Source organism: Bacillus rossius, chromosome 2, assembly GCF_032445375.1.
Source record: "Bacillus rossius redtenbacheri isolate Brsri chromosome 2, Brsri_v3, whole genome shotgun sequence".
Taxonomy (NCBI): Eukaryota; Metazoa; Arthropoda; class Insecta; order Phasmatodea; family Bacillidae; genus Bacillus; species Bacillus rossius.
Genome location: NC_086331.1, coordinates 100564347 through 100591420, shown reverse-complemented (window position 1 = coordinate 100591420; position 27074 = coordinate 100564347). Strand labels below are relative to the sequence as shown.

Sequence of the window (27074 nt, the reverse complement as noted above, 5' to 3'; positions counted from 1 at the left end):
CATGAAATATCCGAGCTAGTCCGGCGGTCTTTGGTGTGTAACAATTCATTCCTAATTACTCTAAATGTACATAAAAACATATAATAGGAAAGTCAATAATAGTAATATGACAAATGTACAAAATATTAACTTCTATCATACCATTAACACGAATCAAAGTACTTAAATTCATACAAATAAAACAAATAAATAAAAACAATAAAAATAAATAAAAAGCTAAGCTATAAATAAAAAATAAATTTTAAAATGTAAACTATAAATTAACAGCAACAATTCTAAATTTAACTTACCATTTCCTCCGAGCCAATTCATATAATTGCACATTTATTTAATAAAAGTACTCAAATTTTTCATAAGATTTAGACGTTATGTTGTTTTTTGGTTGGTTACCTAATCATTTCCGTATTATATCAGAATATCTATACTATCTCTACTTTAGCTAGCGATTCTGTCTGATGGGCAAAACCAGGGTGCCCACTCTACTGGAAATATCAGATTACCAAGTTTTTCCAGATTTTATCAAGGTTTTACAATGTTGTCTCACTGAATGTTCAGACTTAAAAAAAAACTAAGTCATCACATTTTACACTGAAATAAATAATTCAGCAATGGGGAAGATTAATTTAAATCATAATTTTGGACATACACCATTGCTAGTTACAGTTTCAACAACCCAGGATTGTTTTGGTGGTCGCGGTGCGTGGAAAGATATTAAATGGCAGAGACTGGTCAGTCAGGGCTTACACGAGTTGGTAGTGCTGGCAGTCGGAGTTGAAAAAGTTTTAAGGATCACTCTACGGTGAGGCTATGCCTCTCCTCGTCAGTACTGTTTCCAATCAACTTGAAGTTTTGCCTCAGTAGTTGCTCTTCATGTCTTCATGAAATTCGTGAGTAATGATCAGTTGTTATTAATTTTAAATAAGAGTTTAGTTTTAAATTTACGAAACCCATCATAATAGGTTAGGGTAAAATTTTGTGATGCTCTCTATAATTTCTAGTTGTACGGTTTTAATCAAAACCTAAATCATTTTCTAAGCTTAACAACTGTGGAGCCATTTCTTAATTTTAACTGTAAACTATGTAGGCAAGCTATTTGTAAAGAAAAGACTGACTTGTATTAAGTTGTTTTAACTCTTTTAAAATAAATGTAAGTTATTTTTGAATTAGTATTAAGTTAGTAGTTTTAAAAAAGGTCAGCCCTAATTTTTAGTATTGAAACTCCTGTCAGTACCATCCTGTAGAGGATGACGAAAACTTACGATCTGAATAGGTACATTAAAAATCTCAGTGGAAGCGGTACTCTTAACTTCTTGAGAAGTAAATTTAAACTAAGTTTCCCCCTTTGTTGTGTGAAGATGTGAATAATTGTTCTGAGTTACTTTAAGACAGGACGTCTTAGAAGCGTTAACATAACACTTCTACTTTTAAGTAGGAGTTTTCATTCCTGTATTTGGTATTTATTTAAATTTTAGATTTTCATATTTTACTTAACCCACACTGTGACAATATTTATAATCAAATTTTAATTAAGTATTTTCCTTGAAAATAATTTGGTAGCATTTATTTACATAATGCCTTCAACATAAATAAATAATAATTATTTTAAAAATGGCAAACATAGCAATCACATCACTTTTCAGGACTGAAGTTCATAGGTGTCATAGTTCCTTACGAAAGAAAGTACCAGTGGTAAAAGGGTCAGTGTCCTGACTTCTAAGTCAGTGGTCACTGGTTAAATATTATCTTGAACACTTTTTTTCCTAATTATTTTGTAAGCCATCTCCCTCTACGACTCCCAAAAAATGGCAAGGATTAATGTTGCTTAACATAAATATAATAACCAAAAATCTTGCTTCTGCTTTCATAAACTTTTTGTTGGCAGTCATCTGGTAAAAGGGCAGTGCGTTGTTATAGACTGCACTTCTATCGTTGACACGAGAGACTTGTCGACAGTGTGTTACGGATCACTCTCACTAAAAGGTACAGCTGGCTAAAATTATGGCACATAATTAGCAATAACAGGAAAAAAAAAAGAGAGAAACAATCTCAGCAACAACTAACAGTGTAGTACGATTATTTTAGGGTTTTGTCATCAAAGAGTTCCTTCAGTTTTTACGTGTCAAATCACATATTACCGTATACCAATATTTTTTAGATTGTTTTGTGTCTGCTATCGTTTACAGTGGAAATTAACAACAACGGTCAAAAGTGGTATAAGTAATGCAGTTTGTAAAGATGACATGTAGTTTTTCAACAAAGCTGTTTCCAACTTGTATACAAACACATAATGCCAGAAGGCTTTGAAAAATGTATAGGTTACTTCTGGATTTTCCAGTAGCATGGCTCATTCCCTATTTTTCTATATTCCCAGTTAGTTGCCCAAACTGAAAAAAAAACCAGCTAGCACACGGCAGAGATCAGTATCTTCCACTTTCACCTGCTCATAATTCTGGTCAGAGACTAACTGCATGAGTCCAGCATCTTACTACTATGTCATCTCACTCTACCAAAGTATTGATATTTTTTAAACTGAGCAACCAAAATTTAAAAAAAAAAATTGAAATTTTTTTTAGTTTCCCTTTTTAACTCATGATCTCGAAACCTTTGATTTTCATTGAAAAATAATAAATTATTTAGTTTAATCAAGTATGCCAGCTGAAACAATAAGTTTCATGAACTGAAGAATTCACAAAGCTAGGGTTAGTTTACTGTAGAAACAGTATGACCTCCGATTTAAGTTCTAACAATTTGTCAAAGGCTGTTTGGTCATGTTGTAGTGAGATCGACTTGCATTTGAGAGGTCTTGCATTAGATCCTGGCAACCTGCACTGTAAAAGGTTTTCTTCTGTAATAAATTTCCATCCTCCCTCCAGACAAATGCTAGTGCAATTCCTAAACATATCTCTCTCATCCCAAACCTTTTAAAATGCTAGCCTGTAATTGACATCAAGCTATTGGGCAGCATTTAAAAGCACAAAAAAAATTTAAAATAAATAAATTAATGAAAAATATTTTGACAGGAAAGCCACCTCACTTTAGTGCATAGCAACCAGGTATTTATGTACAGCACCCAATTTTTCATGAGATTTATTTTATCATTTGATTTGCATTTTAGCTACTCACCAAAAGCTGCCAACCAATTACTGATCAACACCATGAGAGTATAAAATTGGGAAGGTACAATTTATCAATGTACCAAAATTTGCATGGAGTCATCATCATCATCATCGACTGCTTCCAGCCTGTGGCCGGGTCAGCAAAGTAAAATGCCTCCATCTTCCTTTGTCACTCTTTTCCATTCTTCTCCTCTCTCCTGCACTCCTTTAACTATCTGCCGTGTACTTCAATTCCATCACAGGGGTTCATACACAAATTGAAAAAAATATTTTCAAGGACAATTCGAGGACATTCCCAGGGCATGTCACAGATTTTCAAACATAACAATTGTTTTTTGATACTATGTTGTAATCGATAAAATAGCAAGCAATTAATCCAAAGAGAAACACTAATAAAAATGCTGTTTTCCAATATTTTTCAAACATCCTAAAATACAACAAAACAATAATTACCTTTAGTTAACAGTTGTTAGACAGTTTTTCAATCTCTTCACTTAACTTTGCAGCTTTGGCTGCCGATTTACATGATTTTTTCCTTTATGCGTTGGACTTTGAAAGAAGAGTAAAATCATTTCTTTTCTCAGCAAGTAATGCCACTGAATCGGCTTCTTTGTTCATTGAATCAATTGATTTCTCAATCTGCAGCTTCATCTTCTTCAATTTTTGGACAGTTTCTAGCAGTTGTGACCTCTTTCTACTACTTTCCTCTCTAGATGTTTGTTTCTTCTGTTCCTCCAAGAAGTGCTGATAGGGCATTCTTGATGATCTAGCATTTGCCAACAGTTATTTACTGAACATAACATCACTTACTGCTTTATCTTTAAATTCATCGTACACAATCCTCACTGCTACTAGAGTTTTTCCCGTTAAATTTTCCACAAGCATTTCTCTGTTGGTAGAGAAACCACGATCTACAGATGCTTGGCCATGAGACAGAGTCAAAATAAGTTTAACTACTTTCCACAAATCTGCATACTGTTTGTTGTCTAAGAAATATTTACAAAAAAAAATCCAACTTTTGAGTATTTCTATCAAAGTTTGTAAACTGTGAAGGATCTGGTGACACTTCTCTGAGGAACTTGAACTGTAGTAAAGCTGCAATACACACACCTGTACTGATCAGTTTTTTTTATTTTCAATCTGCTGAAGCAACTTTTTAAATGTTGTCAATTGTTTCAGTTTCATTGCATAGTAGAGTTCTAGGGTCAAGACACCTGGAAAATCTCACTACAGGATATTTAAATGGATTTTTATCTTGAATTCTCTTAACCAATACTTTTAATAACTGTAGACTTTTAGATTTGAACACTAAAACATCAGTTGTTTTCTTGTTGCAAAACAAGTAATACAATTCGTAAACATTATGATATCCTTGTTATTGGGATCAAGTGCACACAAATCTACATCATTGTTTGCATTATCCAAAGCTTCCTTCCTTATGAATAATGACATTAGTCCATAACAATTCTATTGTGTCAGAAGCTTGTAAAGAAATCAATGGTGAATCAGTCAGGTAGCACTTCAGGTAGGTATAGTTGTATCTGACTTCCAATAAGGGAAAAGAAAGACAATTTGGCAACCATCAGCGGATATTTAGTAGCCTTCTGAACAGTCTGAAAAGACTTGGTACACAGAGCAGATTTAGGTTTACCTTTGTAGGAGTCGACAAATGCTGTAACTTGTGGCCAAATAGCAATAGCCCGTTCTGAAACAACAACATCCTCCACCCACCTATTTGAACAAAAATATAATGGAAACAACTGAGTTTTTTCATTATTCTGTACAAAGTCACTTCTTCTTGGAGGCGAATCTTTGAATATTTGCCACAAACATCGCAAAATACTAGCAATATCCGAACCTGTTTCCTCCAATGCAACCTGAAAAGCTCTATGTAAAGTGTGCACACTACATGTACCAGCATCAATTAGCAGTGGATAGTCTGGATATTGGTCTTTCCTTTGGCATATATAATACTTGTAAGCTTTCAAATTCACATTAGGTCCATACATAACAATCTGCACAATATTCATAGAGTTTACCTCTTCCATTCCTCTTTCTAAAGTATTTCGTACATCATCGGCTCTAGCATGTCTAAGAAACTGTGAACCAATATACCTTGTGCACACTAGCCGAGAGTTTACATCCCAGAATCTGTAATATCCAGTTGATTTCGTTGGAGAACTTTAACACTTCCATCAAATAACACCACAAATAATTCTGACTTACGAACACAGTGAACAAGCCTACCCCTGCTGCACAAGAATATTTGGCTGCGATATGACTGTCTGGGAACATAGCAGCAAAAAGTATATTGTTGTCTTTGCAAGAGTTTAATGACATATGTTTCATTACAACAAGTGTGGATTCAGAAAGAACATGATTCTATGAAGTACTCAATTCTTTTTCTGACACCTCACAAATGTTAGACTAGGGCTAACTATGAATGCAATTTTGCGATGAACTTGCAACAGCACTTTCCTTTACTGTGAATGCATTGGGAATTTTGAAATAATCCCCTACTGACTTAGTTGTACGTATGTGGTACTTCAATCATCTTTACATGTTTTCCTGATTTCATTTGACTCTGTAATGCTGACGCACCCAAATTTTCAATATGAACATTCTTTTTACATAGTTTACAGAAAACAACATTTTGATCAGTTTTATTCTCTTCTAACCACTGTTTACATTTGAGGGCTGACAACCATTCTATCCTGAAACTACACTTTCTAGCAGAGGTACTCATATTTAATAAACTCACGCGAACAAAATCTGGGAAAATATTAATGCTGCATAAGAACATTACCAGTGACAATCTGTGTAAAACGGTGTTAAGCTCCTAAACATTTTTGCAGTTAATTAAGCAACGGCTTATCAAAATATTTATGTTTGCTAACAATTGCACGAATAAGTAATGCCCATCGATTGTGCACCGACTTGAACTGAAAAAACAGCACTTAAATGCAAGTTCGTGTATTAAGCATTTTTAGTTTATAGATGAATGTCTACTTCGTCACATGTTATCTATGAATTATTGTTTGTTTACAATACACGCTGTACGGACGGAGAATACTTCAGTTAAAGGAAACTGTAGTTATTTAATGAGGTGTTTTACCGTAACAGAGTGTGTGCTAAATAAAATTTCAAGGATACCAATAAAATTTGCAGAACAATTTACAATTATCTGTGAATTCCAGGATATTTACAGTACTGGAAACAATTTTTTGGAATTCCAGGTTTTCCAGGACATGTATGAACCCTGGTCAATTTCCTAGGCAGCCTCTCTTTTCCCATTCACTTCACATGACCATACCATCTCATTCTTAATTTTTCAATGATCTAATTCAAGTCCTGTACTCCTTCTGCTCTTGCCTGCACCATCTCATTTCTGATTCTGTCTCACCTCGTAACTGCCAACATACTCCTCATAAACTTCATTCATAATGCTCTGATATTCTCTGATCTACTGTCCAAGTCTCTGCTCCATAAGTGACTATGGGCACATAGTAGGTATTGTACAACACTCGTTTGCAATTTAATAGCACCTCTCTCTTCCATACCAAATACTCACACATCTGTAGAATGCATCCCCTTGTCCTCTCCTTACAATTTCTTTCTTGTTTTTGCCCCCCTCCCTCTAATACACTTCCTAGACACAAAGTGGAGTGGGGATGGAAACCCGTTTTGGGAGAAAACTACCCACAAATAGACGGTCAGGATCAAAGTCACAACCTCCCAAATGCAAGCCGGACACTTGAATGCTTGACACAACATAATCAATTGCAAGGCCAGACACGCTTGATCGAAGGACCTTAATGTATGTTGTTAAAAAAGAAATCTTTTGAAAATAAACATTGTTAAGTTCGAACTACAATAAAGTTGATGATTTTTATTACATCAATAAGAAACTGTACAAACTCATTTGGCAATTCAACGGTACATGAGTTTGGGTGTTTACTTCACTGAAAATTTATATAAGTTGATGTCATCTATCACAAGATATTGCTGTAAATAAATGGTGAACATAATTTGACATGTAACCAATAATTCCAAATAGTTTATGATGTAACTTCACATTTCTAACCAATACATTTTAACTAATAATAATCAAATGGGTATCCATTAAATTCTTCAGCTCAAATAGCTAAAAACTTTGATGATGAGTCATTTTATCCATTACTGGGTGTCATGAGCACAGGCAATGTCATGGTGATGACAGCTGTGACATCCTTATGCTTGCAGAGGCACAATGATTCCGCGATGGTTTACCATTGCCTTCTGCAGGATGAAGGTGTAATGGACATCACAAACACCCAGTCCTGAACCCAGGGAGACAGTTTTAAAAATCCCCTCCCCGACCGAGAATCAATCCCAGGCCCATTGGTAAGACATGCTAGCCACTAGGTCAAGTGGGTGGACTTACAAACATTACATCAATCAATACGAGTTATTTTCAACACTACATTAAAACACCAATCTAGCACAAATAAAAATTAACATAAAAAACTTCATGCAAAATAAAAATATGTTTTTGATTGAAAAAAAAAATTATCATGACATAAAAATTGACTAACCTTGTCACTCATCAAACATTGCTCATCACAAATAGTTGTGATGATGTTCTTGGCTTCTTTGGCCATTTCATCCAGAAACATATTCACAACAGACAAGCTTCTTTCTCGAATATGGTGACGCTGGAAATATCAACAATAATTTACAGGACAAAGTAGAAAAATAACTAAATAATATACTCTCTTGTTAAATATTTGATTTCAACATTTCCTCTGAACGATTGTTGATACCAATAATTTTTTTATCCCACAAATTATCTCTACAGCAATCCACCGAAGTTTACAGAAAACATGTGCATTCACCAACATTCTGTATTAGTACACAAACCAAACCTGCAACCTATTTACATACCTTTGCTGCTAAAATATATAAAATAAAAATACACCAAAACCTTGTATGTATGTTATCACTATGAAGATTTTCTTGTAATTTACATAGTTTTAGCAAAGCACTGTTGAAAATGCCATGTTGGTTATTTTATTTTACTTTCATTGCTGTTATTTAAGATATATTAGTGTAAATTTATCATCATTTCCAAAATTTTGATGCCAAATAATTACTAAACATTTGCGAGCTGCGAAATGACACAGAAGTGATAATTATGAACACTTCCGTGAGTTTACTGCTATTAAATAACACTTAGCAAATATATGGTGACATGTGGAACAAAACAAAAATGCAAGAGAACTATTGTGATAAATTTACAGTGATAGCCCTCAAATAATAGTCATGACAAAAAATGAAATAATTAACATTGGGTGTGCAACAAAGCCTTCAAGCATATTTTATTTTTCAGCCAAACCAATGTTAAAGAAACTATTCTCAAAATATTACCCTACTTGTAAAACGTATAACCTAATTGTTACATGTCAAAACATCGGAAATTGACTGTATTTTAAAATGGATTTTGCTCGTACTTCATTAATTCCTAATACAGCAAACAAATCGTAAATAACTATCGAGAAATGGCACAAACCTGTTCATTGCTTTCTGCAATGTGTGAATGTGTGTGTGTGCGAAGTACATCATAACACGAAAACGATACATATTATATCTCTATACCTTTGATTATTTAATCAAAGTGCAGGGCAGCTTTAATTTAAAAGATACGCAACTACAAGTTATAAATTATTTAATAAGAAAAATTTATTCTGGCCCAATTCAGATTCATAACACCATACAGATACATACAGATACCTAACCTCATTACAGATTGTCCTTGAATATTTGTGATAGTTAATTTTTAATAGCTATGAAAGTACTTGTAAGATTAAAAAAAAAAAAGTGGGGCGCATGCAATAGATAATAGTAAGAAGTGTAGGGAGTAGCTGCCGTTGAAAAAACTCACACAACAGTACATATCATTTGCAGTGTAATAAAATTGTTAGTTCCTTAGGTGAACTATTCATGTAACAATTATCGATTACATGCACCCCACGTTTTTCATTTAAAAATTTTTTTTCGTATCTATTAAAAATTCACAATCACTATTTTTAGGTAATGATGTTAGGAATCTCTATGGGGTTATAAATATGTATGGGACTAGGAAAAAGTATTTTATACTTTTTAGTCCTTTTTAAAGATGTGGTATATTAAACTTTTTTATTTAATTATTATTTTCTGCTTTTTTGGTCTTGTGTGTATGAAATTTTCCAATTGATTTTTAACATCTTGATGAGATTATCACAAGAGGCATGTGGCAAATTTCAGGTTTATTTCAGTTTCTCTAATCATATTTGTACCGAACAGACAGACAGACTGACAGACAAACAAACAAACAAACAAACAGATAGACAAAAAGCAAGTAAATATTGCATTGTCATCCCGTTCTGAGCTATGTTTAAAGTTTCAAGTCTCTAGGTCATCAACAAATTTGGTTTAAAATTGGTTGCAAAATTTGTACCGGACAAACAAAAAGACAGACAAGGTAAGTTAATAAAAATGTTGTGTACCAAAGTTGTCACCAAATGTACTAATAATAATAATACAAAACTGAAGGACTAATTATAACAATAAATTTTAGGTATTAGCACTATTAACATAACACCAGCTCTTACCTCCTCTGGACAAAGGTCATGGGTGCAACTTTGAAAGTGCCCACAAATAAGAGGAAACGCAACAATGTACCGATTTTGGGCAGGAAACTCTAAGCACATGTGGAACTGATCTTCAAAAATCTTGCTGTAGAAACTGAAAGAATAAAATAAGAAAACTCTCAAAGGAGAAAACTATGTTTTACCATACTTAATATCACCCTTTAACTGTCAACTAGTGATTTGCAAGTGCAAGTAATAATCAAATACCAGGTAATATATCAGTTAAACTAAGTTCTATATTACAACAAATCTGTTTAAAACTCTATCACCCTGGCTGACATAGAATTGAGTTATACAGTATACAGTCAGCTTCATTACACACAAATTGTATATAAAACAAGTTTGTGCATTTATTAAAAGTAGTTTTATTAAATATTGCAAAATTTTGTTGCAATAAAACCATAATGTAAACAATACCCCGTATCTACACAGGCAAATAATTTTTCTAGTGTCACTAAACTCAAAAAGAAAATTGACACAGTATTTTACACATCATAAACAAGATTTAAAAATTGTATACCTATCAACTACTAAAGCAATACAATATGATGAATAGTGATAACAGAAATAACCCCCAAAATAAAAGTTGATAAACTACATAACACTAAAATATAAGTTATAACAAGATAAAAACCTAAATTACATTACATTTTTTATGTTTGGGATACTTATTGATGGTGTGCTAGTTTGATTAGGTTTTTATATTCATATCTCCCAGAATACAGGAAGTGAGAAAAATTACATTTAAAATACATAATTGCAGTTGCTTCTGAATACCAAAAACACATCATAATCATTAATACAATTCAAAGCCATTTAATAAATTCTTAAACTACCTTAATAACAAACTGAAATACAAGAAATGCTATTACAAAAAAACATTTCAAAAGTTATTTAATACAGAAAATATTACCAGAAGATGGAGAGATCTGAAGTCTCCACCAATATCTCATCCAAGTAATCAACCATTCTTGAGTGAAACACAATAGAGTCGAGCAAAGATGCAAGGTCTCTATTATCTGCCAGTACTAACGGAGATTTGCTGACTGATGTGTACGCCTGTAATCGAAACCAATCCAAGCGAAGGGCCCGAAAGTCAAACAACTCATTTTCTTCCACTGAAAAATCAAATCAAATCAAATAAAAATATATTACTGCAGGAAAAATGTCACTACAGACAAACAAGTTAATTTTTTGATTGTTCACACAAAATAAGGATTTTGGCTGTGGTTTTGGTTTTGGTTGTTGTTGTTGTTGTGGTTGTGGTTGTGGTTATGGTGGCTGTGGCAGTGGCAGTGGCAGTGGCTGTGGCTGTGGCTGTGGCTGTGGCGGTGGCGGTGGTGAGACCAGACCAATGTCTTTTTAGGTGATATGGATTATCCTAGTGAACATAAACACAGATTATACGTAGTGTAAAATATGGAAAACTATGCCACAAAATTGCATTCATTTCTGTTTCCCTTACCATAGTTTGCTCCTGCTCTAGCCTGTTCTCTTCTCTCCTCATCCACAAACCAAGGCTGACAAGAAGCAAACTGTCTGTATCTAGCAAAGTGCAACCACTCCACTGAGCACCAGCGTTCTCTCATTTTAAATGTGCTGACTCTACCTTTTGTGTGAGACATCACGAGAATGTTACTAAAAACTGCTCTGGTGCATTTACCCTAGTAGTTCCAGCATTTATAAAAATCATAATTTCAAATAAATGTATGCAGTTATACGAGCTGATTACGAATAACAAATCTAAACATTTGCTTATAGTGTTATACAATTACAGTAAAACCCTCTTAAGAAAATCCCACTTAAGAAGTTTTCCTATGTAATAAGTTTTGAAAATTTAGCATTCGTCCTATAATTACATACAATTTTACCCTCTTAATAAGTCCAAATTACTAAGTACTTTGAAAATCTTGTGACAAGTCACAATCATGCTCGGCTAAGACAACGACTTCCTTGCACATACAGAAGAATACTCACAAATTATCTCGATGACTGTTGCAGGTAGTTAGTTGTAAAGTTTTGTTAATGATTATTAAATAATTCGAAAAACTCTTACTGGTTAAATGTAAATAAAAGAGAATGAACTGAATTTTGAATTTTATTCACATGATTTGTCCAACAGAAAACACTCACTCATTTTTGCCAATCGCTACTCGCAGTCCTGCGCCTTCAGGAAATAATGTCCCTAGCGACCTTGTCATCCAGGTACGAAATAACACGGGAACTACGTCTGGTGGACCGACGGACTACTCGGGCCTGTTCCGCAAATCTGGGGCCTAATTTCTAGCTAAACGTCCGAAATGAAGAGAAAATTAAGATTTTATTACATTAGTTGCGACACGGCCCTGACCCCAGACGTTAAATTGTCTGCCTCTATTTGTTCATAAACTGTTATTTTTGAGCCGCCGAACAGCATGACCTGTCAGCACAGCACTCAATCAAAGACTGACAAGGCTACATGCAATTACGTACCAAGACTGGTAGAGAAGAAGGTTGGGCCGTCTCGCCTGTTTTGAGTAACGGTACCCCGGAGGGTCGCGCGTGACGTCACCGCGGCGCATCCCTCTCCGAGTCTAGGGCTGACTGCCACGCATTGCCAGTTCCAGACCGCGATTTTTACCCGCCTTACTTCGGCATGAGTTAGTAGTTAGATCGGAGTGGTTAAAAATTATATTTATTGATAGTAGTTTCCTTATCCTACTTATGTTTCGGAGTTTAATGGTATTACAACCGCACAAACGGGAGAGCTGCGAGTTTTTTGTTGCTGCGATCAGTAGTCGCACGCCGTAGTGGATTTTTTTCGTGCTTCGTCGTGGATGTGACTGTGTAATAAAAATGCCCGCTTGTGCAGTTGCGACCTGCAGAAACGTTTCAGGTCGTGGTGACAGTGCGTTATGTTTTTATAGATTTCCTGAAGATCCAGACATTTCAATAAAGTGGGTGTTAGCTTGCAAGAGAAAAGACAAGTTCAATCCGAGGAATGTTAGCATTTGTTCGGATCACTTCGTTTCCGAGGACTTTGAAAGAGACTTACAAGCGGAACTGACCGGTCAGAAGAGAAGAAAAGTCTTGAAAAAATGTTCTGTGCCACATGCAAACATACCTAATAAAACTGAATGCACTTCAGACTATAGAGGAAAACGTCTTCGTTCGCGAAGCGTGAAGAGGAAGCTTGTGGAAGAATTACACAAATCTGTAAAGGCACGAAAATCGGACGATTCGGTGCATTGTAACACTGTACATGATGAACAAAAAACTCCGAATTGTCAGTTAGTTGCAGAAGACGATGTGAACTCAGAGGCTTATTTGTCAGCGAAAATGCAAGCCATGGAAAATAAAATAATGATATTAAAAATGAAAGTATCTGACCTGGAAAATGAAATAATACGGAGGCGAGAATCTGAAAAGCGCTTGGAAATGGAAAACAAAATGTTGAAACAACAGTTATTGAAAATTAAAATTCTGCATAAGCGATGTCCAAAATTAGTTAAAACTGAATTGCGGAATATTTTGAAAAATGTTTTCACGCCAAAACAAATTGAAAGATTCATAACCAAAAAGAAATGCTGCTGGGGAAAAGAAGACATAGCAGCAGCAATTACTCTAAGATCAATTTCTCGGAAAGCCTATCTTTACATGAAAAATAAAGTAGGCTTGCCACTTCCGGGATTGTCAACTCTTCGAAAATGGACCAGGAATTTAAAATGTATGCCAGGAATTCAAACTGAAGTGTTAGCAGTCCTTGAAGCTACGACTAAAATCATGACTGAAACAGAGCGCATAACAATTCTGTCATTTGACGAGATGAGTGTAGATTCAAGATTATGTTACGACCAAAGTGAAGATAGAATACTTGGGCCAAATATAAACGCACAAGTAATAATGGCTCGAGGACTAGCTTCAAAGTGGAAACAGCCAATATTTTACGACTTCGATAGAAAGATAACAAAAGATCTTCTTTTCGATGTTATAAGAGCGCTCGAGGAACGGTCATTTTGTGTCGTTGCGATGGTCAGTGACATGGGCGGAAGTAATATAGGCTTGTGGAAAGAACTAAATATAACACCAGCTAGTACAACGTTTGAAAATCCCCATAGTAGCCACCCTGTGTGGGTTTTTGCAGACATGCCACATGCCATTAAGTTGTTGAGAAATAATTTTTTGGATTATGGAATACAGCTCCCTTGTGGAACAGTTATTAGGAAAGATCATGTGCAAGCCATAATTGAAAACACAGAATTGAAATTGTCTCCAAAACTTACTCCTCTTCATATTCAGCTAAAAGGGAACACTCGCCAGAAAGTAAAATTTGCTGTTCAGCTGTTTTCGCATCACACAGCGACACGGCTTTCCTTGAAATATCCTGAACATCCAGAAATCTGTAACTTCTTTGAATTAGTTGACAAGTTTTTTGATGTTATGAATTCAAGATTTATTCACGATAAATGTAAGCCGTGGCACAGTGCTTTTGGTTTTCGAATTGAAGAACAATTGTCAATAATTACAGAAATGGAGGCGATGGTTCTTAACATGAGAATCGTAGGTCACAAAACATTGATGCCATTTCAGAAAGGTTTATTAATTTCTGTGCGATCTGTAATTGGTCTACACAATTATCTTCAGAAAAATAACTCACTGAAATACATCATAACTTGTCGCTTAAACCAGGACTTACTTGAAAGTTTTTTTTCGCGCCTCAGAAGCATCGGCGGTACTTACGATAACCCTACACCAACAGATTTCAAGTACAGGTTCAGACAAATGTTACTAGGATCTGAACTTCCTCTGCCACAAGGCGCATGTGTTGAAGACGATAGTTTGAAGCAAAAACCATATCTGACCAGCCAGATGTTCACCGAATTGAATTTAAACATTCCAGAAAACAAGAACGAAGAAAACGAGGCGGTTCAAGATGATTTGTTCACGCCCTTGACTACGTCATGGGAAGAGAATGAAGCATTAAGATATGTAGCTGGATATTTGATTCATGCAAGCGAGGACGCTAATCTAAAAAGTATTGAAGAAACAGAAAACAAAGGTAATTATCATAATTTTATTTGTTGCTATGATTTATTTTATTTTATTCTCTGTTTACTGTAGGATTGTGTGTTTTGATTTTTATAGATGGATGGATAGAAATACTGAGTCGCGGAAAATTGACTGTCCCGTCATCAAAATTTGTGAAAACTGTACAGCATGCTGAAGAAATATTTAAAACACATCACGGGTTAGGATTACAGAACGGAAAAGGTGTTGTGCGAAACTTTTTCGTGAAACTAGTAGAACATTTTCCAGATGTTAACAAAAAAGTTTTAATGAAGTTTGCAAGAACCAGAACTTTTATTAGACTTCGGCATTTAAATCGTCAAGCAAAAATTGCAAGCACGGAAAAGAAAAGGCAGAAGAAGCTTGCACAGCTTGTTCAGAAAACCAGAAATTAAGGTAACTGATATATTAATATTCGTCAATGTGCTTGTTTGAGTGACAAAATGTTATAACTGCATGCATATGAGCAATATACAATGGTATGCGCATTTTTCGAGCCATGGTTTATTTCTTTTTCTAGTCAATTTATGCACTCCCGTCTCGTGTTCATATCAGTAAGGCCGAATTGGTAATAAACACAGCGTGTAGTTTCTACACTACTTAAAAATGAACGTCTTAGTCTACAATATAGTAAATTATTAGATTATTGGTATTTGTATGACCGTCTTCAGAAATGCTCACTTAGTCACTTTAGGAGTATCCTTAAAATAAGTTTCAAACATACATAGTATAATTATAATATAATATAATTACCTTGCAAACAAAAAAACAAATACGAGTAGGTATTATTAGAATTTGTCCGACGAATCGCTTGCACGAGCATGAAACACGATGCGCATGAAACTGTTATTATGTATATATACTCGTAACAAAGTTATTTATTTTTCCTCTCCAAATTGTGACAGCCACATAACTGTGTGAGATATAAAGAAACTGTTTGATATATGTTCCAACACAGTAGCTGTATCGGCGTGAAAACGAGTGAAAGATGTAGGTTTTGCCCTTAGCTGAGAGCTCAGCTGGCCGGTTCCTGCGCCGCAGTGACGTCACGAGCAGCCCTTGGAAGTACCGTTACTCAAACCGGCCCTCTCGGGCCAACCTCCTTCTCTACCAGTCTTGATTACGTACCACCCCGAGGGGCAGTGGCAGGTGTGAGGCCTCACTGACCAATAAAAATACAGCTCTCACAAGGACACAACAGTATACAAATTAATTTACCCTCGCATCAAGGTTTGCCAGCAAAAATTAAAACATGAAAAATCAGGAAGTCTTTTCCGATTGGCTGGCATAAAAAAGAGTAAAATTACTGTCTCCCATGAGAGAGAACTTTTAACAATTTTCCCATCATAAGAAATACATACAGAACATGCCAAAATGTCTTGGTACCCTAAGAAATGTCTCTCGACCTTTATTTTACTAACATAATACACAATGTTCTAAAAACATGCTTGTAGCTTCTAAATCAATAAAAATGTAAAATACAGGAAAAAAAAACAATATTTAAAGTGAATAAAAAACTGAAAAAATCATTTACACAATTAATAACTCAGCAATTAAAGTGAAAAACAGTAGAAACATAGTTCAATGGCTTTTTTGAATAGAATAATACCAGTTGTTTTATTTTATTTATACATAGTACACTATAATTTCTTTACATGTTGCATTTTACTAATTGAAAATACTGGTACAAATTTTAGTTTCAATTATAACCTCAACTGTATGTCCTATACATCAGTATTTTGTCATCAGTCCCATGCCTGGTATTGCATCAGAGGACTTGCATGGTACCAGGGTACTAATGTTTTTTTTAATTTCAGAGCCATTTTATCTCAACTACTGTAGTGCATAAACATTTGTTTTATTAATGTCAGATTAAAACTTCAAGGTGTCATTTAAAATACCAACAAAAAAAATTGTCTAGAGAAGAAATATTAATAAAGAAAAGAGAAGCAGATAAAGCTCGTTTAGGCTGAATTAAAAATGACACAATTAAATTTGCAGAGTATAAATAAACAAAGATTGCAATTTTTAAAAAAATCTGTTAAAAAAATGACACCTCACGAGCAATGGATAACTAGAAAAAAGTAGAAAAAATATTAATCAAACTATATGCAAAAACAAGCATTGAACCAACAAACGAATAAAACTTCAACCACGGACGATGAAGAGACACCTTTAGTTCCTGAAGAAAATAGACTTATCATTTACGAAGACCAAAGAGCGCAAGAGGCCAAAAGGAAAAGCCAAAGACAGAGAAAGTACAGAAACAGCCAAACAAAAAAATGAATGCCATTATTTAAAAATTTAAAACAAAACTAAATACTCAGCATCAAAAGTATAAACAACTTAAAAATAAAGTTAAAGGTTATAAAATCTGTTGAGAAAACACCAAAATCAAAAATTGAAGAATTGAGTGAATATGTAACTAAAAGAAAGGAATTAGTAAAGAAGGCCCTTTTAGCTGAAGTCATAAAAATTCAGCTAGAAGAAAACCACGTGAAATTAAAGAGTCATAAAGAAAAAACATAATTTAAACAAGTTATATCTGGAAGTGTAGTAGGCAAATAGAAACTTTGGAGAATCAAAAATAAAGCAGCGACATACACAAAAACAAGGCATAACCTTACAAAGTCAATGAAAAAGCATGGGAAAATACAATTCCGAATATATATCCAGGAATTTTTAGAGGATGATGCCAATAGCAGAAGAAAGAATTTGTCTCATGAAAGCAAATTAAAAAACAGAAGCGATACTAGCTTCATACTTTGAAAAATCTTCACAAGACGTTTTTGAAAACTGTTCCATTTGCAATCAATTATTCCTTATTTGCTTGACTATGACCTTTTTGGGTCATATCCCCTACTTTGTCAAACCGTGATGCCTGTGCTTGCATGATCCACGAAAACACGGACCTCAAATTTGCTGCTCTAAAAATGCAAATATTACAACAGTGAATAATCATCAAATTATGCTGGAAATGCTTTGTTGTGATTGATACTCTGAAAGATGTTTAGAGAGAACGTGCAAGGGCTGTTGCTTAAAAACTTTAATTTACGCAGAATTAGATAATTCAAAGCCGATCTTATTGAAGCAGTGGATAACAAAAAAGGAGTCCATAATTGATCCAAAGACAACGAAAAACATTTTGTTATGAAGTTTAAAAAACAAACAGAGAAAATCTTACCCAGAACTCTTATTTTGAAAATGATATGAAGAATTTTTTTCACCATGTTTTTTACATAGTTCACCAGGACAATGTAATTAAATAACTGAAGGAGTCTGTATCTGAAAACAATGCCATAGAGTATATAGACATTTCAGAGAATTTTTGCACTATGTACAAAAAAGAAATCGAATCCTATCCATTATGGCGGTTCATATACCCAAATTTCACTACATACTGTGGTTGTATACCTAAAAAGCTCTGTTATTTCATACTGCACTATGTCATCAAATTCATCCCATCATTTTGGAGCAATTTGGGCCCATCTACAACCAGTGATGGCATCTTTGCCACCAAATATTCACCATATTAACTTTTTCAGTGATGGTCCTGTCACTCAATTCAGGAATAAGTTCATGTTCTACATACTGGGCTGTAAGTTGCAACAAATGTACCCTAAAATTAGAAAATATACCTGGAACTATCACGAAGCTGGCCACGGAAAGCGGGCCCCCGATGGTACAGGGGCAGGGGCCACAATGTAAATAATTGCAAATCAAGTGAATGCTTCACGAGGTGACGAAACTGATTTGAATGACTCTGCTGCCATCATTCGCGAAAAATGTCAAGCGATACGAGCAGATGTGATCGAAGAAAGTAAAATTGAGCAAATGAATTACTGAACAGTCGTCCGAAGTGGTCACTTTAAAGGGGATGCTATTGGTGCATCAGGTGACTGGCTCTGCTTATTTGCCAAACCAGCTTACAATGAAATAACTTAGTTTTTTCTGTGAGCCTGATTGATGTGATCAATACAGGCTAGAATCAATTAGGTATGAGAAAGAACTACCAGACACACAGTAAAATATTTCTACTTTATTCAGACTCCAAAGAAGATAAGCTGCCACTTTCTGCCTACATGAGACAAACAATGGCAACTCTAGTTTGTAAATGCCAGGAGTTAGTGACTGTGTGAAAGCAAAGCAAAAAAGTCACTCACTATAGCAGTGGTTATTATGTCTTGGTCAAGTATGTAGCATGAAGAACAGAATATCATTATGCGGGGATCTGCTCTGCTGTTGATGAAGATGGTGAGTTGAGGGTGACTTTTCTCAAAATTTGTAACAATGATGGCACTCTGTTTAAGCTGAACAAACGTGATGTGTTAAATGTGCCAGTAGATCAAGTAATAAAAAAATTACCTGTACCAAACATAATCCCAAAGGGAACAGGGTATTTTACCAATTTAAACAAGAGATTGAACATTTTTGAAAAGTAATTTTTATTATGTTGTTAAACAACTATTATTGTTTTAGAAGCATTATTTTCGTTGTAGCAAAAGAGCTGATTTTTATTTGTTTTTAAAGTAAAATTTCGCAATTGATATCTAGTAAATGAGTAATTACTTTAAGGCACAACTCATATTATTTTTGTCAGATTTTTGGAGTTTGTGGATTTATTTGTTTACTGTTAAAATAAACTACCTCAAAGAACTATAAGTACATTAAAAGATTGTTTTGAAGACTGAGATAGTACATACAGTATTACATAGTTGTAAGTAAACTCAATAGTAATTTTCATAGGTGCTAATCCACAAACTATAAAAAGGATTTCATAGATTGAAATTGATTTTATTTTTTACATTAAGACTTAATATTTCTAAGTCTTTACACAGTTGCAAGATTAATTCCATAAGAATGCAAACTGTAATTTGTATACAATATAAAAATTGTTAGTTTCTTTGAGCAGAATGCTAATTTCAGTGAATTCCAAAACTTAAAATATGCTGAGCTGATATGCTTGTACATATTCTTATTTACACACAGAAAACAAATACAGTAAATTGACATAATCTACAAAATTTACCGCTATGGAAAGTTTGTTGAGTACACACAACTATAATTACTGTCTTAAAAAAAAACACCTGAAATCATCGAGATAATAACAATGAAATGTTTTTGCATAGATACGGACTCCCTTGGTTACTCAGTATTTGCCACTTTTTTACTTATCTGTTAGGCTGGAAAGAGCCACAAAACACACGTAAGCCATTATGGCCGAGAATAAATGCCTAATCCCATTTTATCTATATTAAAGAAAAGGAGAAAAAAATTCATATTACTACATACCTTGTTTCACAGAAACATTGGTTATGACATTACATATTGATGACAGAATACTGCTCTCATCTTCAGGGCAAACTTGAAGGGTTTGTATCATCTGGTTCAATGCAATGGCATCAAAACCTGCCAAATACTGCACGTAGTATCTTTGCATTACTTGACTGTATTTACGAACCAAAACTAAAAAAAAATATATACAGATATCTCAGTTACTAGTTGTATGCTTCAAATTTTTACATTTAATTAATAATAAATAAATCAAGAATCAGCCTTCAAATAACTCAACCAATGAAACTATTCCAGCAAAGCAACATTATTTGGTGATACAGCAAGTGTTTCATTATAATTATATTACTTATGAGAATGAGACCAAAACTGAACAAAAATTACTCAGTGAAAACAAACATACCAGCAAAATCCCCCATCTACCTAAAAAAAAAAAAAAATATATCAAATGTTGCTATCAGGTTAACATTATGTAGTACACATATAATTTTTGCGTTCTGATAGAAAAGTGTTTTTATTCATGAACTGGCCAATAAAATAATTTTTTAATGCTTTGAATGTCTGCTGGCATACTATCCAGCTGCTGCAAAATTTATCACAATTATTTATGATTTTGGGATGATTTTGGATATTGTACCAAATTGAGCATGTGACATGCAATAGGTAATCAAAATGGTTAACATGACAAGTTGTAGCTTACAACAGTTGTAACTACAACTATGAAAGAAATTTTTGCAACATTTAAATATAGTGTACTTTCCTTCCTGTGCACTAGAATCAATGACTAAGTAGAATACCATAACAGCAAAAGCCTTAACTTTCTGCTCTGAGTCAATAACTTTATAACACATGAGTTTTTAGTCATAAAAATTTTCATGTTTATAACATTTATTTTTCTACTCACTTTTTTTTAAAGGAAATATTTTTTAGCTAAGGCCAATATTTACGAAATGCTGAGCATGTCAAGCTGACACAAATTATCTTTTATGATTTGACATGATAAATGTGTTTTATGTTACATTTTAGCATAATAAACTGTTCTCATTAGTGTTTCAACTTAACATGATAACAATCATAAATGGACAGTGGTGGGCATGTGACAATTAAAATAAAATAATATAAATAAATAACCACTGAATAATTGAAAAAACTAATGATGAAGACAAAAATGGCTACACAAAGTTTCTTAAGTTTTTAATCATATTACTTATTATGTTAAACACTGTGATTCCATTCCTTTGCAAGAAGGTCATAAGAAAAGACTTGTATAGAATACATATACAGTGAAACCTCATTAATACAAACCTTCAGAGACAGAAATTTACCCACTTTGAAATAACGAGGTTTGTAATAACCATAGTTACCCCATGTTCCACATATATAATTTGTACATTATGTCGAAACATGCAAAAAATTCATATTTCATTACTAAATTTTGAAAACATTTTAAGAGTTGTATATGATAAATAGTTGGAAAAAAATATTATTATAAAAAATTAAATAATACAATAGGTGTAAATTTTTTAAACAGTACATTATTAAGTGCCTGCCTAATATGTACAGACTTATAGTACTATGTACTACATAACTGCATAGAAGCATTTTATTAAATAAAAACGTGATTAGCCTGAATAAAAGTTAACACAAAATTACTTACTATTTTGAATGGCATGTTGCTACAACTTATTACATGTCTAGTAGATCACTGAGAAGATTTAGGTAAGAAAAAAAAACTCATTTTGGTTTGTTTCTCATTTTTTTGAAAACACTTTGGACAAAGCCACACAATTGGTTAAAGGATTTTATGGTTTGAGTGTCAGTAGCGCTGCACTGAATTACTGTTTCCGTGTGTTCAGAGCTGACAAAGCTTCATTTCTTTAGGGCAATTAAGTGCTGGTGGATCTTCAGAGTCTACTATTTCTGTGTTAAAATCATCACCATCGGTGGATCACAATCTGTCAACTCAAAGTCATCTGGCGTGGGTGGCGTAAGAAGACACAAACACAAAAGCACAAAACTGCTAAACTGTTCCGTGAAATTTAACTGACTTTGAACAATGTCCCATTCCTCATTGTCAACACCAGCACATTCACCAGCAACACACAGGGGAAGGCCAGTGGTGGCACAACTGCCACTGGGAACATGATTCTTGGGGATTTGTAGCTACTGCAGGGACTAACTTCTTGAAACAGTTTTCAATTACTGCAGGTTGAGTGTTATCCCAAGCCATACTGATCGTTTCGGACAGCATCCAAACAAGTCTATTTAGTTAGCTGTTTCTTAACTTCCAGGCACTCGCACAAGAAATTTGACAAGTCTCTTTCGGTATATCTTTTTGACATTATTAATAATGCCCTGATCAAGAGGTTGCAAAATGTTTGGCAAGTAAGTACATCAATTGAATGTTTTCCAATTTCAGTGATTCAGGAGAATGAGATATATATCTGATAAGGAAGAGAAGAATGTTTCTGTTCCTGACAGCCCATTTTCTATCCAACCGCAACAACCAATCACAAAAGATTTATGAGGTCATCCATGCATTATGGTTGGCTTCATATTGGTATGGAAAATTTATTACTCCCTAAAAGCAGCATGGTTTTAAAAACTTTCCTATAGCCAAAAGTAGAATTTTGTCGCAGCCATCCGAATTGCAACACAATGCAACTGTGATTGGCCATTTGCTCCACTTGCCACCATGACACGGCTACCCTTGATAGGCCACAGTATGGTCCGGTAAAAGGTTATAAAATACAGCAGTTTCATCCCTGTTGTAAATGTCTCTAGGACTGTACTGGTTGATGGTATTTTGCAATATATTCAGCTATTTGTCATCTCTGGTTGTTCACATATGGAGATTCACTACACAGACTACGAGAAAACCAAATTGTGTCTTTGCATAAACCTCTGCAACCAAACATTACTGCTATTGAAATCATCAGACCCACTTTTCAATGCCAAAATATCAGCATTTCTTTCATGATAGGCTCAGAAAGAGGCAAATTTTTGGATAGCCAAAGATTAAACCATTGTATCAATACATTTTCGTCCTTTCAAACCTCTTCATTTCACATGGTGCTCTTTAATTATTGATTAGTTTTTAATTATCATCGATAGTGTTTACGATGGGAAATTAAACTCCTTTGCAATATAGGTTTTGGTTTTTTCATGTAAGTTTACTTCCCTTATTAAAAAATCTAACATTGTGCTTTTAAAATAATGATATGAAATAAATCTTGCAACCTTAATCATGTTAGGTCAAGTTTCAGTGGCGTGTATAAATGTAAGGTAGGTGGCCCATATTTCGTCCCCCAGTAGTATTTTGACCCCTACGAGCTCTCCGGAGTCTGTTCTTGTTCTAAAAATTTGGGTGTTTACTTCACAACTATCCATACATAAGAATATGTTTCACAGAAAGAAAACAAAAGTATATTCACGTTGAAAAAAAAATAAAATGTTGCAGTTGAAAAAAATTGAATTTGTGAAAAAGTGTTCTTAATTTCGTCTCTTTTATTTCAAAAAATAAAATAAAATAACTCAATCTACACGTTTTGTTTCTAAGAAAACTTAAAAATATTTATCTATACACACTTCAACCCTTTTTTTCTTAAAAAATAATTTTTTTTGCAAAAATTGGAGATGTTTAGTCTTCCAAACACGTAGCACAAATAAAGTTTTTTTTTTTTTTGTTCTGGGACCCGCAGCATAGATCATGGAACGATGCCAGTTTTGCGAAAACCATTCAGTGAAGTTTCCATTGTTGCAGCTCTTACGTATGCTTGAGAAAACAGCCTAGCAAGCTGCAGATTAGTGACAACATGACCAGGGTTGCTACTAAGCCAATTCTCAATTGCCTGAGAATAAAATGTTTTAAAGGGAAACATAAAAGCAACATCAAGAGGCTGGAGTTGGGCTGTAGAATGCGGTTAAGCTGACAATGGAAACCCCATTTTCACAAGCACAATTAATCACATTTATGTTCCGTGTGTGGGAGTAGTTTCAGTCTAATATTAAAACAGGATCTTCAAGCGACGGTTTAACTGTAGATACAAAATGCTGGAACCATTTGAAAAAAAGATCGCCCGTGATCCACCCAGATTCGTGAACAGCCCCAATAGTTCCCGGGGGAGCCCCATCTAAAAGTTCTGCTTTCATAATTTTTCTTGGAAAAATCATCATTGGAGGGAATAATTGGCCTGCTACCAACATACACACCACCACAGTCACCAATGACCACCTTTCAGCAGAAGACATTTTATGCACTTCTCTTTTCCCTTTTATTGCGATGACTTTTTGACTCTTGTGCTGAACAATAGAAATCCCTGTTTCATCAACATTGTATATTTTTAGCGGGTTGTGCTTTACTCTCGCAAGTTCTGGCTCTAGCACTGAAAAAAACTTGCTTACATTTGCTTGACTGAACCCATTTATTCTGGCAAGAGATAATGGCTGCGGTTTCCTTAGCGATAACTGAGGATGTCGTTTCAGGAACAGACGGAACTATTTGCGACCAGCACATTTTTTTTTCCACTGAAAAAGGATGTTGAATATTGTTGAGTATCGCAAGTTGAAACACCATGCGACGAATGTCTTTTACAGTTAGGCCATAGTAATGGCTTTCCATGGTCGTGCAGTAATCCACTAATTCTTTCTCCAATGTTTCAGGCAAAATTAGTTTTCTGCCGATTTTTGTACACACTAATTCTTGCGGTGAAAGGTCACTCCCTCTATTAACATAGTCTTTCAATGTTGCGCGAGGAACATTTCTTTGGCTTTAACTGCACATATGGCTCTCTGCATAGCATCTTTGTCCCACGTCTTGCGTTTCGCCATATTCTAAAAAACACAAAATAAATTATAACATAAGTTAAGCCATGACCTTCATTAATAAACATAATTTCCCAATTTCGTTCCCTGGACGAAATTGGGAACTCAAAAGGGACAAAATTAGGAGCAGTCTCTCCTTGATACTGGAAGCCATTTCAGATGCATAAAAAAATTGCTGGTGCCTAAGCATATTTATCAGTCAAAGCTTAAACACTCATAAGTGATTAACATAGATTTCAAATAATATTTATACATACTTTGGAAGTAAAATGTTACAAAAGCAGATGTACTAAAGAACTTACCGCATCAGAAAACAAAAACGTTGTCAACTACCAAACTGCCATTTCAAAACTATCTGCACTCTAGTGGAATACTAAGAAGCAAGCGTTCTTACAGTTCCACGCGCTGTCACCGGGTTGCAGTGACTAACAGACAAACTACACGAGGGGACGAAATTGAGCATGGGGACGGAATATGGGCCTCCTATCTTATACATACAATGACCAATAAGACGTAGCACAATCAAAATTCTAGTTTTGGAGAATATGCCACATTGTATTTCAATCAACATGGCGGCAGCTGGCAGTTCATTCAATTGTTGTCATCTTGCTGTAATATTAAAAATTAATAATGATGCAGAAATTATGATTCCTAGGAATTTTAAATATATTCCAGAGTGTAATTTCTGTGTTACATTTTATACACATTTCAATTAATATTATCTTTGTAAATGGTTTAAAATCCTAGTAATGGTAAAACTGTTGTTTACAAACTTGGCAGATGTATGCTGTTTCTTAACCATGATAACACGAGACAATTGTATTTTGGAAGTTGATTTGGTAAAATATAGTAGTCCAGTGGAATTATCTTCACATTAATCATGTTTGGAATGCGTAAATTATCGCTGTGCAATAATTTACAATATATTTGAATACCTTTTCATAATGGCATTGACGGTATCAATTTCTGGAGTTGCTTTCCATGTTTTTATGACGAGAATTCACACTAACTTAGTATTATAAGATATGAAATATATGCGAAAACTAGTTTTGGGCCACGATGGAACTTCAAATTACATAATATCTGGTATTTCGTAAAATACAAACAATTTAACACTGAACATCCTATTCATTGCAGGGGATTTAAACAGGTTTGTAAGAATGAGGATTTTGGACTAACCAATATTGTATTAACGAGGTTTCACTGTAACAACACAAATAAGAAAAATTCAGGAAAGCATCAGCTATGGCTTATGATGAGGAATCATCCCAGAATTTGCCTGGGTGATATCGGATACCCATCGAAAACTAAATTATGGATAATGGAACTGAGACACCAACTTGAGACCTTCCAAATATCAGTCCAAAGTTTATCACAATTAGTTCAAAAACAGTCATGTTATAACAATAGTAAAAGTATTCATCTCAATAGGAAAAAATTCAAGGCTGCAACAATACATTAGATTACCTCTAAGTTCTTCCATATGAAATAGTAGTTCAGGCAACTGTCTGTCAACTAGATCTTCAGCACTTCTGCTCTTATTTTTCTGCAAAGGTGGATTGTCATTGTGCCTCAGAAGCCAATGAACTTCATCTCTGGCAAAGCTAAGTCCAATGTATATCAACAATGCCTACAACAAACAAATTAACATATTACAATCAAAATTCTGGTCACATCATTGAAATACTAGTGCATTTCACACATAAAACACAGTGAGCAACTATGCACTGTTCTCTAAACCCAACATTCACAAAAATTAAAATCATCAAATCTACTGAACACTAATAGTATTCTTTACTTGTTTCAAAATAATATGTTATGATGTAAAATGAATACTTGTCAGAGGCGGATTCAGGATTGACTTCTGGGGGGGTGGGGAATCTGCAGTCTGAACCTAGTTTATTACCTGTTTATTACTTCATAAGTCGTATTATCCAGTGTATATTTTAACCTTCTGGTGCCCTCTAAATTCGCCTATGATTGTGGTACATGATAAATAAACAAAAAACTGTTCAGTTGATCTTGACCAAGTTGCAATGGCTACTTGTCTTAAATGAGAATAACAGCACATTCTCTGCTACGTGCTGACAGCAATAACACATTCGGACCATGTTGATGTCTCATTGAG

The 27074-nt window shown here is 34.3% G+C and overlaps 1 protein-coding gene across 1 annotated transcript in view; it reads right to left on the bottom strand.

Annotated features, from left to right (window-relative positions):
• The window catches only part of LOC134529517 (membrane-associated protein Hem), a 131435-nt gene that overhangs the window by 74856 nt on the left and 29505 nt on the right, over positions 1 to 27074 (bottom strand). The window contains exons 9-13 of the mRNA XM_063363686.1: positions 26414 to 26576; positions 20123 to 20296; positions 10698 to 10902; positions 9746 to 9878; positions 7691 to 7810 (exon numbers count right to left, since the gene is read on the bottom strand). Coding sequence (XP_063219756.1) covers positions 7691 to 7810; positions 9746 to 9878; positions 10698 to 10902; positions 20123 to 20296; positions 26414 to 26576 — 795 coding nt within the window. The remainder of the gene's footprint in view (positions 1 to 7690; positions 7811 to 9745; positions 9879 to 10697; positions 10903 to 20122; positions 20297 to 26413; positions 26577 to 27074) is intronic.